The following is a 16,369-nucleotide window of genomic DNA, read 5'->3' on the forward strand; positions in this document are numbered from 1 at the left end:
GTTGTTAGCTTCCATGTGGGTGCTGGGATTCGAACCCAGGTCTTCTGCAAGAACAACCAGTGTTCTTAACCACTGAGCCATCTCTCCAGCCCCTAGTTTTTGGAGTTCTTTATATATTCTGGATATTAAACCTCTGTCAGATGTGTCACTGGTGAAGACTTTTTCCCATTCTGTGGGTTTTCTCTTCACATTCTTGATTGTTTCTTTTGCTGTACAGAAGCTTTTTAGTTTAATGAGGTCCCACTTGTTGATTGTTGACCTTAGTGCCTGAGCAGCTGGTATCCAATTTAGAAAATCCTTTCCTACACCTGTATCCTGTAAGCTACTGCTAATGTTTTCTTCTAATAGTTTCAGGGTTTCCAGTTTCACATTTGACTTTTGTGCAAGGTGAAAGATACGGATCTAGTTTCATTCTTCTGCAGGTGGAGATCCAGTTTTGCCAACACCATTTGTTGAAGATGCTGTCTTTCCCCCATTGTGTGTTCTTAGCATCTTTGTCAAATATGAGGTGGCTGAAATTGTGTGTACTCAGGTTTGGGTCTTCTATTATGTTCCAGTGATCTGTGTGTCTATTTTTGTGCCTGTACCATGCTGTTTTTGCGACTATAGCTCTGTAGTATATGTTGAGATCTGGTATAGTAATCCCCCCAGTGTTGCTCTTTGTGCTCAGGGTTGCTTTGGCTCTCGGGGTCTTTTGTGCTTTTATAGTAATTTAAGGATTTTTTTTTCTAATTCTGTGAAGTATGTTATGGGGATTTTTATTGGGGTTGCATTGAATCTATATATTGCTTTTGGTAGGATGGTCATTTCACATTTCACAATATTAATTCCTCCAGTCCATGAGCAGGGGAGGTCCTTCCATCTCCCGGTGTCTTCCTCAATCTCTAGCTTTAAAGATTTAAAATTTTTATTGTAGAGATTGTTGATGTCTTTGATCAGGCTTATTCCAAGGTATTTTATTTTATTTTTTTGAGGCTATTGTGAATGGGAGAGTTTCCCTGTACTCTTTCCCTATTGCTTGTTATTGGCAATCAGAAAGGCTACTGATTTTTGTAGATTAATTTTGTAACCTGCCACTTGACTGAAAGTGTTGATCAGTTCTAGGAGTTTTCTGGTGGAATTTTTGTGATCTCTTAGGTATAGTATCATATCGTCTTTAAAAAGGGATAATTTGACCTCCTCTTTTCCAATTATTACTCCTTTAATTTCCTGCTCTTGTCTTACTGTTCTTGCAAGAGTTTCAAGCACTATGTTGAAGAGAAGTGGAGATAGTGGACAGCCTTGTCTGGTTCCTGATTTCAATGGGAATTCTTCCAGTTTTTCTCCATTTAGAATGATGCTGGCTGTGGGTTTGTTGTATATAGCTTTAACTATGGTGAGGTATGTTCCCTCCAGTCCAGTTCTCCTTAAGACTTTATCATGAATGCATGCTGAATTTTGTCAAAGGCCTTTTCTGCATCTATTGAGATGACGATGTGGTTTTTGTCTTTGAGCCCATTTATATGATTTATGACATTTATTGATTTGCGTATATTGAACCACCCCTGCACCTCTGGAATAAAGCCAACTTGATCATGGTGGATAATCTTTTTGATTCGTGTCTGTATGCGGTTTGCAAGTATTTTGTTGAGAATTTTTGCAACTATGTTCATTAAGGATATGGACCTATAGTTTTCTTTTGTGGTTGTGTCTTTACTTGGTTTTGGTATTAGAGTGATGCTGGCTTCATAGATGGACTTTGAGAGTTCAGCCTCTGTTTCTATCATTTTGAATAATTTAAGTAGTCTTGGTTGGAAGTATTTTTTAAATGTCTGGTAGAATTCTGCTATAAATCCATCTGGGCCTGGGCTTTTTTTAGTCTGGAGGTTTGTATTATGTTTCAATTTCCTTATATGTTATGTGTCTGTTTAAACTATTGATCTCTTCTTGGTTTAAGTTTGGTGTTTTCCATATTTTTAGATATTCATCTATTTCTTTTAGGTTTTCAAATTTAATAGAGTATAGATTTTAAAGTATTCCTTTATAATGTTCTGGATCTTTTGGGTGTCTGATATGATGGTTCCCCTTTCATCTCGGATTTTGTTGATTTGGATTTGCTCTTTCTTTTGGTTAACTGGGCTAAGGGTCTATCTTGTTTAGCTTTTAAAAGAACCAGCCCTTAGATTCATTGATTCTTTGTATTGTTTTCTTTGTTTCTATTTCATTAATTTTTGCTTTGATTTTTGTTACTTCCTCTTGTCTGTTGAGTTTGGGTTTCATTTGTTCTTCCCTTTCCAGGGTCTTGAGTTGAAATGTTGTCATTTATTTCTGCTCTTTCTGATTTTTTAATGTAGCTACCTGAGCTGGTTTTCATTTCATTCATTCTAGTGGTGAAGCTTTCTCCTGTTGTTCATGTTGTCTTACTGGGTTTTCACTTCCTTCTTCATTTCAGCCCGTCTCTTTTATGAATTCAGTCACAAGTTTTCCCTGTCTTTTTTTAGTTCTTTGATTTGTTTGTGTGTTCTTTAAATTCCTTGAACTCCTTGATCATGAATATGATTGTTCTTTTAAATTCTGTGTCCTGGGTTATCTCTAGGGGTTCTCCTTGTAGAACAGGACTGGTGGGGTTTGGTGGGAACATGCTGTTTTGGTTTTCATAGTATCATTTTTTTCATTGCGATTTTGGCATGTGGATTTCTTTTGTTGTTTGTGATTCTGGTATGAAACTCAAGCCTTCATTCATTGAGTTGAAATCTGCTTCTGTCTGTGTTATTGGTGTGCTTTGGTTGTTTTCTTATTGGTATGTAGAGCTGGTTGGTCTAGGTTTCATGTTCTCTCAGATTATATATTAGAGAGAACTGATGGCCTCAGATCAGCTACTCAGGAGCTCCCACAGAGTCCCAAGTCAGGCTCCAGGTAAGTACACTCTGGCTTCTTTCTAACGTCTGGACCCCTACTAGCAGGCACTTCAGCACAATATGGGAAGTTTTCTAAGAGGAGGCCCAATTTTGGCACTCTTGGGCAGTCTGCCAAGGTCTTAGCTCCTACACCAGGCAGAGGCTGGATCCAGGCACTCTCACGCAGTCTGCTGAGGTCTTAAGCTCTGTACCAGGCGGAGGCCAGATCCAGGTGCTCTCAGGTGGTCTGCTAAGGTATCCGGTTTTAATTTTTTAATGTGAATATTTTTCTTATGCAGTTGGACTTACTTTGTACCTTCTACTTCATTCTGTTTTTTTCTGCATAGCCTTTCCCCATCTGTTCTAATTATAAATCTAAAACGATGTCTTGGCATACATGAGTAGGTTCTGAGTCGTACCCTGCCCTGTGCCAGGTCCTGTTAGTCATCGAATAAGGAGGGATGTTGATGGCAGCTAAGGCTAACAGGCACTTCCAGAATGCTAAGTACAGTGTCAGACAGTCTGCACAGGTAATTTCATCCCTGCACAGCTCCAGTGAAGGGGCACAAGGGTTTTATAGTTAGGAAAAGCAGATTGGGTTTAGTGAGTGGGAGAGGTCACTGACTCTGGCTGAGAGCAAACTGTAAGCCAGGACCTAGCTAAGCACTTGACTTCTACTAACAAGTTGATTCTGCAGGACATCCCATATTACAGATGAGTGAACAGAACCACACACAAGTTTGGTGACTTGTCTAAGAGTACCCAGCTAGAGCAGGGGTGTCCCTAAGCAGCAGTGTCCTTTCCCAGTGGCAAGAGCCAAAGGCAAGATGTAGCCCGACTGTAAGGAACGAGTTTTACGATATGGTCAGAGTCTGGACTAAAGACTTCTACTTATCCTTGCAACCCAAAGTTATTGTTTATAATGTGATGGGGCACATGACCTAATTCTTCAGGACCCCTCCTTGCTCTGCACCCAAGATAGTTTATGAATGTGGGTATCCATGCTTTACACAGAGCACGGAAAGTGGCTTTTCTCTTTGTAAACAATGAGAGAAATTGAACATGTGTGGCAATCTAGTCTTTGGGGGCCTGACCCTTTCAACCATACAGTCCTTCCTTTCCCAGCCATCCATCTTTCCTAGATGGTGCTGATGTGTGGGGACACCTGGGGATGCCGAAAGCCAGCTGATCCCACTGAGCACTGGCCCTAGGCCATGGCCTTGTAGCCCCTGATCTTCCTCAGATTGTTCACCTGTTTCAACACAGATGCTAGCAACCATCTCCCTGATTACTGGGAGGATAAGCAGAAATACATGAAGGTGTGAGGTATCTTTGAGGCATACAGTGAATGACCAGGGAAATCAATATAGTTTTTGAACTCCACCCCCATCCTCTGGGGCTGCTCCTGGCAACGTCCCTCTTCAAGGAAACAGAGGGAAATAACCATGTGCCTTGCCGGGCTCCCCTTGGAGCACGGCCTGTTCCCTAGGTGCCTTGGGTAAGCTGCTTTGAGCCAGGAAGACACTGTTTGCACTCATAGCTCAGTTTGGCCCTGAGTGAAGTGTTGTGGCTGGTGAAACCCGTGGATGTTTCTTCTTTCATGTGAACCTTGGTCTAACTATCCATCCTCCACTGAGTTCCTGTAGGTTGGTTTCTGGGTCCTAAGACCAGGACTTCATATCTGAACTGTGCCATGCATGCCGGGAATACTGACTACAGAGTTGTTTTAGTTTAGACTTCTAGGTCTTTCCCCTGTTTGGGACCATGGGTAGTTATCTTACCTTGCTAACACTTTGTGTCTTTATTTATACAGAGTAAATTCAGCATAGAGAATTGGTTTCCTAGAAGGGAGGGTAGGGACAGCAGCTAGTCACTGCCACCTCCCTCGTAACTCCTTGGAAGGAGGGTATGAAGAGCCAGGAGCTAGGTCCTTCAAGTCAGAGCTGAGAGCATGCAGGGTCTCCTGGGTAGCAGGAGGATATCTCTTTGAATGATTTTCTGTCACCTTATTGGTGAGGAGGGCCTATCCCTGGGTATGGACAAACACAGACATCTGATGTGCAAGGCAGGATGTTGAAGCAGAAACTTCAGGGGAGCACTGCTTACAGGTCTGCATCCTCTGGCTTGCTTAGTGACTTTTCTTACACAGTCCAGGCCTGTCTGCCTAGGAATAGCACCGCCCACAGTGGGCTGAGCCCTCCTATATCAGTTAGCAGTCAAGAGACTGCTCCACCCACATGTCCACCAGCCAGTGTGATGGAGGAAATTCCTCACTCGAGGGTCTCTCTTCCCATATGTGTCAAGTTGACAACCAAGATTGCCATCATAAGTCCACCCTCTATGTGACGTGCAAGGCCCTGTGAGGTCACACTCGGAAGTGAGTGAATGACCATCAAGGCTGTGCAGGCTGTGCGGCATCCGTGAGGCATCCGTGGGTGTCCTTGGGAGTGGTGCTTGCTCCTGTGGATGCCTTAATCTTTCTCAGCTGGCTGAGGATCTGGGACCCACTGCTCAGGAATAAGCAGAAAGTGCATGGTGCCCTGTGAGCAGCTGGAGCTGCTTAGCTGGGATCTCTTCTGGGGCGACAGTGAGGAGGGGTCCCTTGTGAAGCTGGGTGAGCCTGCTCTGGCTCACCAGGTATGAAGCAGCCTCAATGTGGACCCTGATTGCGGGTCTTGGTTCTGGCCTAATTGTGAAGAAAGGAAGAGGACATGCTGGCAGGAGCGGCCTAGAGGGGAAGAGCTTGCTTCTCTATCCCAGAGTGACAGCCTGGCTGTCTCCCAGTCCTCGCCCCTCCCTCCCGAAGGCCTCTTTGTTTCAGTGTTCCCAGGCCATGGTCTCTGCAGGATGACTTGGTTTAATCTGTAAAATAGCCCTGTGGCCTGGTGGATGTCTTTCCATTTATACACAGAGACCTTGGCTTGAAGGGATCGTCAGTCTCCATGGCACTTGAGTTAGTTGGTATCAAAAAAGTGCCAAACCCAAGGCTGTTTGGCTCCACAACGCAGGACTATTGGACAGGTGGACTTGTTGTAAAGCAGGGAGGGCCCTTCTCCACGTGCCCGCCCCACCCCTCCATGCTTAGCACTCAGATCTGCTCTGTTTCTGCAAAGACGCCCTGTTGGGCAACAGCTTTACCCACTACGCTCGGACCTGTTTCTCTGCAGAGTGAGAGCGTGAAGGTGCTTGCTGTGCAGCTACTTACCTACGCTCCGAGTAGCTTGTGCTAGCAAAGAGGAGTTCGCTTGTGGGTGACAAAGCATTGCTCACTCGGAATAAAGCTGCCCGGGCCTGAAGTGCTCCCTCCCCCTGGTCGCCATAGGCTTTTGCCTTGAAGCACCTTGTGGCCCTGTAATTCTGGAATTTTGGCGATTTGACTCACCTTGCTCTGCAGGCTTTTCATTTGCCATTGGGAGTGCACCTGCTCCTCAGGGATTAGTTAGTCTCATGTTATTCCTGTGTTATCATTGCAGAAAAGCTGTATGGAGACCTCTTGAGCTGGAGGCTGGAGGAAACGCTGGTCCAGTTCCCGCTGCAGCCTGGGAAGGTGGCCATTTTCACCATCAACATCAAAGCAAAGCTTGACTTCTCCTGCCAGGAGAACCTCCTCCAGGACCTTAGTGACGGTGAGTCCTTCCTGATCTTTGTGCTTGCATTGTGCTCCGGTCCTGTGGGCTCTGGTCCCATGTGCTCCAGCCCCACGTGCTCCAGTCCCGTGTACTCTGGTCCCATGCTCGGTGCCTGCCCTGTGTTTTGACACGCCTCTGTCAGTCATTAGCTCGAGCTACCGGGACTTCTGGCCTCCTTGTTAGCAGTGAGTTACTGTATGTATCTGGGAGAAATGAAAATGCATCTCAGCTCAATGGGCTCTTAATCCTCCCTCTTCACTGTTTTGTTCTTATTTGCTGGGAGTTCATCCTAAATGGGTGGATTGTAGGAATTGCCGTTCTTTCAAGTGTAACTGCTGCAATCTGCAGCCAGCTAATTAGCTGAGGTGATCAAGTGCTCCCTCACAGTCTGGGGCAATGGGAATTTGTCATAACAGAAGGAACAGCTGACTGGGGATGACAGGACACAGATTACATATGCCAAGTTATGAAGCCTGGATCCATGCATTCATTTAGAGACTTGGTGGGGTATAGGAGTCAGCCTAGTCTTTTGGAGCAAAGACCCCAAGTTGGTGTGACTTAAACACCAGACCCTTATCCTCAAGATCCTGGGTCCTGAGACCAGAGGTCAGGGTTTTTCCTCTCCCTGGCCTGTGGTTATCTTTGACTGTGACCACGTATAGCAGAGAGAAAACATTTCTCTCCTGCTCTTCCTCTTTGTGCAAAGGCCCCTGGATTAGGGTCCTGGCATTAGGGCATTGTTTACTCCTGACTGCCTGCTCGCAGACCTACCTCTAATACAGTCACATTGAGTGGTAGGGCCTCAATATGGGAGTTTTGGGAAGAGGCACAGACATTAAGTCCGCAACATGGCTGTTTTGGAGACAGTGCATTCTGTCTCCAGAACTTGCCGGCCATGTAACTTTGGGCAATTGATTTAACTCCTCTGTGCCTTTATCTTCTAGTGTGTAAGTGATTTTAACTCCCATTTTCCAGGGCTCTGAGGGTTTGCATGCCTCTTGGAACACTGTAAGCATTCACAGTGTCTGTTGCAGGAACAGATAATTAGAACACCAAGGTGTGACTTGGATACAGCTTCTTTTGTGTGGTAGGGCCCTGTACGAACTCCAAGAGTTAGTATCTGATTTGGTCCTGGACCAGGTGAAATAAAAGGAGTGGGTCCCACAGCCAAAGGGTGGCAGCAGGTACACTGGCCCAGAGCCTAGATCTCTCCCTCTTTTTCTCTGTATTTCTCTCTCTCTCCCCTGCCCCTCTCTGGGAATCAATCTCTCTCTCTCTCTCTCTCTCTCTCTCTCTCTCTCTCTCTCTCTCCCCCCACACATATGTGAAGGCCAAATCAGGATTTCAGGTGACCTCTGTCCTCTCCACCTTACTCTCTTACTCTTTTGTGGCAGGGGTTTTCACTGAAGCAGAAGCCTGTCATTTGAGCGAGGCTGGCCAGCCAGCTCCCGTCAGGAGCTCCTTCAGTCACTAGCTCAGTTATGGCTAGGGATTCACCTATCTCTGCCCCTAAGTGCTGGGGTTACAGCTTTTACCTGGGTGCTGGGTATTGGAACTCAAGTCCCCATGCTTGCATAGCAAGCATCCGCCTCCTCCTCAGCCATCTCCTCAGCCCTGGGACTGTTGTCTCTCCCAGCATCCCTGCGAGCTCAGAGAAGAATGCTGTTATGTTGCATGAGAGCAAATGGAAGAGGAATTCTGGGTTTTGTTTTCCTGTGGTGGGAAACTGCCTCATCTTGCTGTCTGTGTCTCCAGCTGCCTGGTGACCTTGACCCTTGAGTTACCTTCCCAGCCTGCTTCTGCAGGTCCTCTGCGGCTGCACTGGCTCACCTGAATGTCTCTGCTTCCCAGCTCGGCATGACCTGCCTGGCACATGACCTGCAGATATCAGTCCAAGCACCTCCTTGCAGCAAGGCCACCTGTCCATAGGGAAAGGCAGCCCTGCGCTTTTGCTCCTTTCCTTGCCCTGCGTCTTGTCTCCTGTGTCTCCTGGCTTTGGACCAGGGAGCAAAGGTTTCATCTCATTCAGTCCTGTCAGTGACTGTCATCTGTGGAGGGCGGATCACGAGGGCCCCTTTCCCATGCTCTTCCCCTCAGTGTGAGGTTCTGGGGTTGTGTGTTCGTTCTTGCGAAGATTTTCCCCCAGATCACCTCTTTAGGGAAGTGTTAGAGATCTCAAGTCCCTGTGTACAGGACACAGAAATGAGTTGCTATGTTATTTTGTTGTAACTGTGGCTACGTAAAAATTCATCTTGTCACTCTGTCTTAGCTCAGGTGCTTTAGCAAGATACCCTAGACAGAGCTTGAACAATGGACATTATTTCTTGAAATTCTAGAGGCTTGGAAGTTCAAGGTCAGGGTACCAGCTAGGAAGTTCCAGGTTCCTGGTGAGGGCTCTCTTCCTGGGCTGCAGACAGTCATCTTCTTGACTGTCCTCATGCAGTGGAGGGAGCACTGCTCTCCGCTGAGTCCTGTGAGGGCCATCGGGGCCCTGTGTGCATGATGGCGTCCTACCTCATCACCCCAAAGGCCCCACTTTCTAATATCCTGGACCCTGGGGGCTAAGGACTTCCACCCGTGAGTTCAGTCCAGAATGCCCTTCCTGAAGTGAACTCTTGGGCTTGCTGCTGTGTTGAAATACCATCCCTCAGATTCCTCAAAGAAACATTTGCCTCATACTATTAGCAAGGAGAGGAGAACTATTGAGTGTGTTAGAAATGGAAATAGTCACATGGACTTAACATACCGGGATATAAAAATATCAGATGGGGGAGGCCTAGGAACCAGCTTTTGGCTGGGGATGTGTCTGAGTGCAGGGTACTTGCCTTGAGTGCACAGAGCCCTGGGCTCAGTCCTCAGAACCACTACCGAAACCAAACCAATGAAAGGACCTCTTTGCCTTTTGTCTGTCTGTAACCTGCCTCACCCCACTGAACTGTGTTTTGGTCTGTAGACAGAGGGTTACCTGTAGCCTGACTTCTTTCTCCAAACAAGGGAGTCTGGCAGGGTGAATGCTGCCCGGTCCTGAGAAGCCATCCAGATACTATCCCTGGAATACTCAAGCAGACATTACCCCTGAGACACGTCTTTGCAAATGACATCCAGCCGAGGTTTGCATGTGAGACTTGAAGTGAGGGACTGAAGGCCAGCTCTGCTCCTCACCACTGGTGTCAGGGTATTCCTGAGTAGAGAGGCCTCTACCCCTGGCCTTCACGTTTTGCTGGCTGTTGTGTTAACGTGTTCAGCAGATCTGTGTGTTGATGAGACTGTACCTCTGCTTTCGTTACAGTTGAGGTGAAGCTTCTCTCTAGCTCTCTAAGCTGAGAGTACAGTTGCAGTTGGGGGTTTGTCCTCTGGGAAGACTGTTTCCATCTCATAAATCAGAATCAAATCAGAGCTGGAATTATGGTCTCCAAGCACTTTGCAAGTGCAAGGCTGGCCTGATGTCCCGTCAGTTAGCACATTCATGAAGCACCGTGATTATTGATGAGGTGCATTGTGGCTGCAGTTGGTCAGCAGCTTGGGTAGTTTGCATAGAACAAGGCAGAGACTCTTACCCAAAGGCTGAGCACAGAGCACTGATGACTTTGGTCCCCAGACGGCACATGAGTACTTGCAGTTCTGGGAGGTCACCAGGCCATCTCTTGATTGCTTGGTCCCTCTTTGGAGACAGCTGTAAGCGCAGTGGCAGAGACTCTTTTGTTGTTGCCCCTGGGAGCTGGAAAAGGAACCCCTGTGGCTCCTAACCCGAAGTCTGAGACAACAAACTGGACTCAGTTTCTTGTCAGGCATGAGCTCACTTTAACTATGGCTCCTGAAATTAGATGCCACTCTGTAAATTCGCAGCAATCAACATAGATGTTGCACAGTTAGGGTCTTGGGTTTAGTGTGGGCTACAGACAGACGGAAGAGGTTTAACAGTTACCGTAGATGACCAGATCTTGTGCATGAAGGCTGAACTTTCAGTCTATTTCCCCTTTTTTCCTTTTCTTTCCTCTTTTTTCTGTGGTGCTAGGATCGAATGTAGGGCCTTGTGTGTGTTACGCAGTGCTGTTTTCCTGAGCTATACCCCTGGCCTTTGGAAAAAAAATTAAGAAAATTTTGAGACAGGGTCTCACCAGGTTGCCCAGGCTGGCCTTGAAGTCATGCCCAGACAGGCTTTGAACTTACAATCCTCCTGCCTCAGCCTCCTAAGTTACTGAGATTTTAGGCCTATGTCACCAGACCTGGCTTATTGATATTACTCCTATTTAGTATTTCCAACAGCTCTCCCAAGTAAGTGTTATTGCAATTCCTAATTATTGTAAAAGAAAATGGCAAGACTTTTCCGAGGCAGAGGGTATTGAAGAGACGTAACAGTCAAATGCATGATCCTTGACCATATCCCAGAATAAAATTTGTGAGACAGTTGGGGAAAGTGAGCATGCACTGTGTGTGAGGTAATGCTGTTGCATCTATGACACATACAATGAAGGTGATAATGAAACTGAAATGTCAGAAGAACATTTTCCTTCTCAGGAACGATACCCAGAAACAAGAAAGGAGGAAAGGGAATTATGCCTGCACCTTCCCTGATAGGGTTCAGGGGCAAAAAAGATGCTGTGAATACGAACACAGAGAAAAGTGAAGCAAATGTGTCAGATTCTGAAGAGCCTTTCGAGGAAGGGTAGGTGGGCTCTCATTTCTGTGTAGCTCTTCTGTAGGGTTGATAGTTTTCAAAGTAAAAATTAGTGAGAAGATGCCGCTGCAGAATCCTGCTTCGCTCTGTTATTGCGTTTTGACTTTTAAGTGAATTCTCAGAAAGCAACTGACTTCCCAAATCAGCAGATCCGTGGACAACATTTATCTTCCTACATGGTAAGAGATCCAAAAAGATGAACCATGGGAAAGGACCAAGGTCAAGTCCTGCGTGGCATTACAGAGGAAACACAGGGAGCGACACCCCAGTATATCACGAAGCATGCTGGGAAATGTGCTCAAAGCTGAAGAAGAGGATAAAATGGTGGATTTTATTTCTGTGATACTTAGAATACCAGGAATTTCTGATTTCTTGGAATGTTTAAGATTAGACATCTTTAAACTGGTGATAAGCTGTCTTAGGTTTTGACTGTCTTTAAATAGTCTAATAAAAGAGACTGAATAATTCAAATGGGAGAAACAAAAACCTTTAGGCAAAATATACAACGAAACTGAGCAGTGGAATGAATGCCTTCGGGCCCCAGGGTATGAACATGTGCAGAAAAGCCACTGACACCTGCCTGGCCTCCGTATCACACGAGAGGAAACAGGAAGTTGGTGATGGTGACAGACCAGGAATCGCCAAACAGCTGGGGGCCACTCACTGGACAGGTCAGCAGGCCGGGTCCAGAACAGCAGCTGAGACGCATGTAGGGTGCTCACATATTTCAGTAATAGATGAGTGTAAAGTTCTAGGACAAGGATAGAAAAGCTGCAGGAAGTGATGTGGGGCAGCAGAATGAAGGAGTGGAAGTCACAGATGCAGGGTAGGAGCAGGACCCTCAGTGCACAGAGAGTGAACTGGCATGGCTAGAGTGCCATCATGAGGCATAGAAGAGTGTGTGCATCTTGCAGTCAGAATGGCTAGGAGGCATCTCCCAAAGGTTCAGGTGATCCAGCCTCCACAAAGATGGACAATGGGAAAGGTCCAAGGTCAAGTCCTATGTAACATTGCAGAGGGGAGACAAGGAGCAATATGCCAGTGCGTCACGGAGCATGCTGGGAAACAGGCTCAAAGCTAAGAAAATTTATCAGGTACTTCAGAATGAGCTAAAACACATCAAGAAACCAGTTCTAAAAAAATATAACCCAAACTAGAAAATTTCAGCGCTGGGATGGATCGAACTCAGGAAAGAATTCAAAATGCAAGAAAAACTTTTTCAGTGGTGTGGTCTTGGTGAGTGATATGCCCAACACAGCCTTCAAGGGAGACCGGAGATGAAGATGGGGACATCCAGAGAGTGAAGAGGAGAAATGATGGGATGGTGACGTCGTCAGAAGGCCCAGCACATGTGCGCATGCATCATGTGTGTCCATCCACACGGAGCACCCGCTGTGAGACGCCAAAGGAGGAAACCATAGTTATTACCAACCAGAACTCCAGAAAACTTCCTACAATGAAAAAAAAAAATTATTGACCGGCACACTGTGTACTACAGAACGCTGACCCAGAAAGACCAAGACACTCTAATAAAATTACTGGACATGGAAAGAATCCTTCGGGCCTTTAGGCCAAAATAACACGTGATTTATGAAATAAAGGCAATCTGATTATCCTTGGACTTTTTGACAGGGACAGGTATGTGTCCAAACCCAATAGAACAGTGTGTTTAGATGCTCCTGTAATGAAATGTAAGCTGGGCTTTCAGGTCTAGCTGTCTTATGTCTCAGGTATCAAGAGTCCAGATCAATTGTCAGAATGAAGGGATGCAAACATTCTGCTCTCTTGTTTCCTTCTAGAAGATTCCCTGGGGGAGGGCTGGCTAAAACATGTAAAGAGGCAGTGTCACAGGACTGCGGTGAACATCACATACCCAACCCAGGAGGCGTGAGAAGGGAGAGTGTATAATGTGCTGTGGCTGTGTGCCTCGTGCTGACTTTAAAGGCAGAGAAGAGAGAAAATGTATGTTCAAGTAATTTTTAAGCTGATGGAGTAATTATTTTTGTAGAGACAATGTTGGCATTAATATTTCAAAAATGTATATTACTGTGAAGTAAAATAAATGATTTTTTTGACATGTGTGTTTGAATGTGTGATGACACACGTGTGTATGTGTGTGAGGGTACACATGAAGGTGTGAGGATACATGTGTATGCATGGAGGCACATGTGTGTACACGTGTATGTGAGTTTTCACAGGTGTATGTGAATGTGCATGTGTGTATGAGGTTATACATATATGTAAGTGAGGGTGCACATGTGTGAGGGTGCATGTGTGTGTGCTTGTGCACATGAACTAGTGCATGTGTGTGTGTGTGTGTGTGTGTGTGTGTGTGTGTGTGCATGCGGAGGTCAGAGGACAATGTTGGATGTCATTTCTAGGTGCCATCTACCATTTTTTTGAGGGAGGATCTCTCACTGGCCTGAAACTCAACAAGTAGGCTAGGCTGGCCAGTGAGCCCCCAGCACTGGTTATAATCCACGGCACCACCCTTGGCTCTGTGTATGGGTTCTGGGGATGCAAAGCAAGCACTTCACTGACCTAGCGATCTCCACAGTGCATGGTGTGTGTGTGTGTGATGTATTTATGCAGGCATGTGTGAACATGTTTGTGTGTTGGGGCACGTGTGTGTGTGTCCATGCATGTAGAGTCTAACATTGCTGTAAGGCATCTTTGATTGTTGTCTATGTTATATATGGAGGTAGGGTCTCTTGTTGAACCTGGAGAGCTCCTTTTTGGCTAGTCTGCCTAGCTGGCTTGTTCTAGGATTCCCTATCTTCCACTCCGTTTGCAGGACCTACAGGTGGGTTGCCATGCCCACATGTTTTCTAAGTGGGTTCTGGGGATCCAAACTCTAGTCCTCATGCTTGCAAAGCTGCCTCTCTCTCCAGCCCCGCCATGACTCATTGTTTTGTTAATCTAATTCTGTTAAAGGCCCGAGTAACAGATAAAGGCTATGAAGTCAAGTAAAAGTCTTGAAGTCTGGAGTTGGAATGGAAACTATCAGTAAGAAACTGTGAGCGTTAAAAAACAAAAAAACAAACCTCAGTCAACCTCTCTGCCAGTCAGTCATCTATCTCCCAACCTGGTGTATAGCCAGAGCCTTGGACCTGACCAGCCCAGTGGCAGTGACCATCCCTCATGCCCAAGGCATTGTGTTGAAGTCCAAGAGACCTGTGCGTCATAGAGAAATGGCTGGTCTGGCTCTGGAGCAGCAAGAGGACGTTTTGAAGCTCACAGCATGAGATGGTCTGAGAGACCAGCCCTGATGTGTTGGGGACCATCCTAAAGAGGCCACATGCACTCAGGAGGCAGTGTGCTACCTGTGCTTTTGTGTATAGTTTCTACCACTTCTAGAAGGAATTGTTTACCTCTGGAAAAAATGGGGAACCGAGTCATTATTTTGAAGGTGATAATGATATTTACTCACTGTCTCCACACTGTACCCCTGTTCAGTCTGACAGGCAGCGAGGTCACTTTCTCCTGCTAGAAGTCCGCCAGCTAGCCTTGAAAATGGGATGGCCGTGTCTGACACCATCCTTTTGTAGTTTACAGGAGGTGGCTGGGCAGAGGCAGTGAATGCCCACATGACAAAGGAAGAGACAGCCACACCGTGGGCCTCTCCTGCTGGTAGAGCACAGTGCTCCTGTGAGGTTACACCGAGGGGATGGATGCCTTAGCTCTGACTCCTGACAGGACCAAGAGGACAGGAACACCGTCACACCACTCCCCGGGATGCAGCACAGCCAGACCCCTGAATTTCCTCATGAGTAATTGTGTCGACACAAAAGCGTAACTCTCACCTTAGAGGGGATACGCGATGGTTTATTCTGGAGCCAAATATGAGTGCCATGGCCCGGGAACACAGATTCAGGTTACCCCAAGTTCCATGTTCCAGTGTGGTAATAATTTTATGAAGCCACAATAAAGAAAAGTCATCAATCAAGATAGTTTTGCACACATTGGTGTAAACATCAAGTCGGCAGACACAGCAGAAGAGAAACCTCAGCTCTAGGCCTCAGGTGCATTGGATGACGCTTAGCCTTGTGGTTGGTAGAAGCAGGTGGTCTGCTAAGTTAACATGTTCCAAAGGTTTTTATCTGTTAGTCACAGGATGTTAAGTCAGAAACAGAGGTGGGCAAGGAGTGGCTATTGAGGGACTAAAGATGGCCCCAGATACGTTCTGAACAGGCTCTGGATCTGCAACATTCCGGACTCTCCAGTCACTGGGGCGCTAGTTGGTTGGTCAGCTTCACAGGAAGCTCAGTCCAGGATGCAGGATTTTTCTGGGAGCTTTTCATTTACTATTGTAAGGAGGGAAAAGAATGCAGCTATAGGCTGGAGGGCGGTCGTGGCTGCAGAGGTTGGGAATGTACTTAATACCATGGAACGATCCTCTTAAAAGCAATTGAAATGAATGATTGGCAGGAACACAGCTTGCCGGGATGCTTAATTCTATATATCCCTTACCCTCTATTTAAATCCAAACCTCCTGTCTGTGCTCTGAAGATAGACTTGGAGGACACCGGACTCCATTATTTCTATTTATTTCCAATGTGACTATAATAAATCACCTTTCTCTGCTTTCACTGAAAAAAAAGTTAAAATGGTAATATGTATGTTTCGCACGTACACAGACACACACATGTACCCCACTCACTATGTGACAGGGGTGTAAGGGTTACTTGAGTTTAAGAGCTTGAAATGCAGTCCCTGAGAACAAATGGGCACAGTTACATTGTCCATGGCCCTGTGCTTAGGGAGACAGGCAGGCAGGGAGGGGCCCGTCAGGCTGCCCCGGGGGAAGGGGAGGTTACAGGTTACTAATCCTGAGCCAAACAAAACCTGTGGTCTGATTTGACCTTTTATTTTATTTTTTTTATTGAAAATAAAGGATCGCCCTGGTCCTGGTCCTGGTGTTCATTTGGTTCTCATTCTTTTGCTGTGGTTAGTGAGAGTTAACAGTGAAATGTTCCTGAAGGGACCGGGAGGGATACTGAGGCGTCAGTGGCTTCACCTACATTGCAGCGTCTCACCTGCTTGGACTGAAAAGTTATTTCTCCACGGGATGTTTTTGTGGTATCTTGAAGATGAAGTCAGGCTGCTGCTGTCCTTGTCTGTCTGATGGACATGTTTGTGCACAGGAGCCTTTGGAGGGATTGCTACATTAGCATTTTGATTTTATT

At 46.2% G+C, this 16,369-nt stretch overlaps 1 protein-coding gene across 4 annotated transcripts in view; it reads left to right on the forward strand.

Annotated features, from left to right (window-relative positions):
• The window catches only part of Trappc9 (trafficking protein particle complex 9), a 551,206-nt gene that overhangs the window by 141,798 nt on the left and 393,039 nt on the right, over positions 1-16,369 (forward strand). For all 4 annotated transcript variants that reach the window (XM_029555013.1, XM_008851069.2, XM_008851072.2 and 1 more), the window contains one exon: positions 6,350-6,502. In XM_029555013.1, coding sequence (XP_029410873.1) covers positions 6,350-6,502 — 153 coding nt within the window. The remainder of the gene's footprint in view (positions 1-6,349; positions 6,503-16,369) is intronic.

This window comes from Nannospalax galili, unplaced genomic scaffold, assembly GCF_000622305.1.
Source record: "Nannospalax galili isolate Female #2095 unplaced genomic scaffold, S.galili_v1.0 scaffold525, whole genome shotgun sequence".
NCBI lineage: Eukaryota > Metazoa > Chordata > Mammalia > Rodentia > Spalacidae > Nannospalax > Nannospalax galili.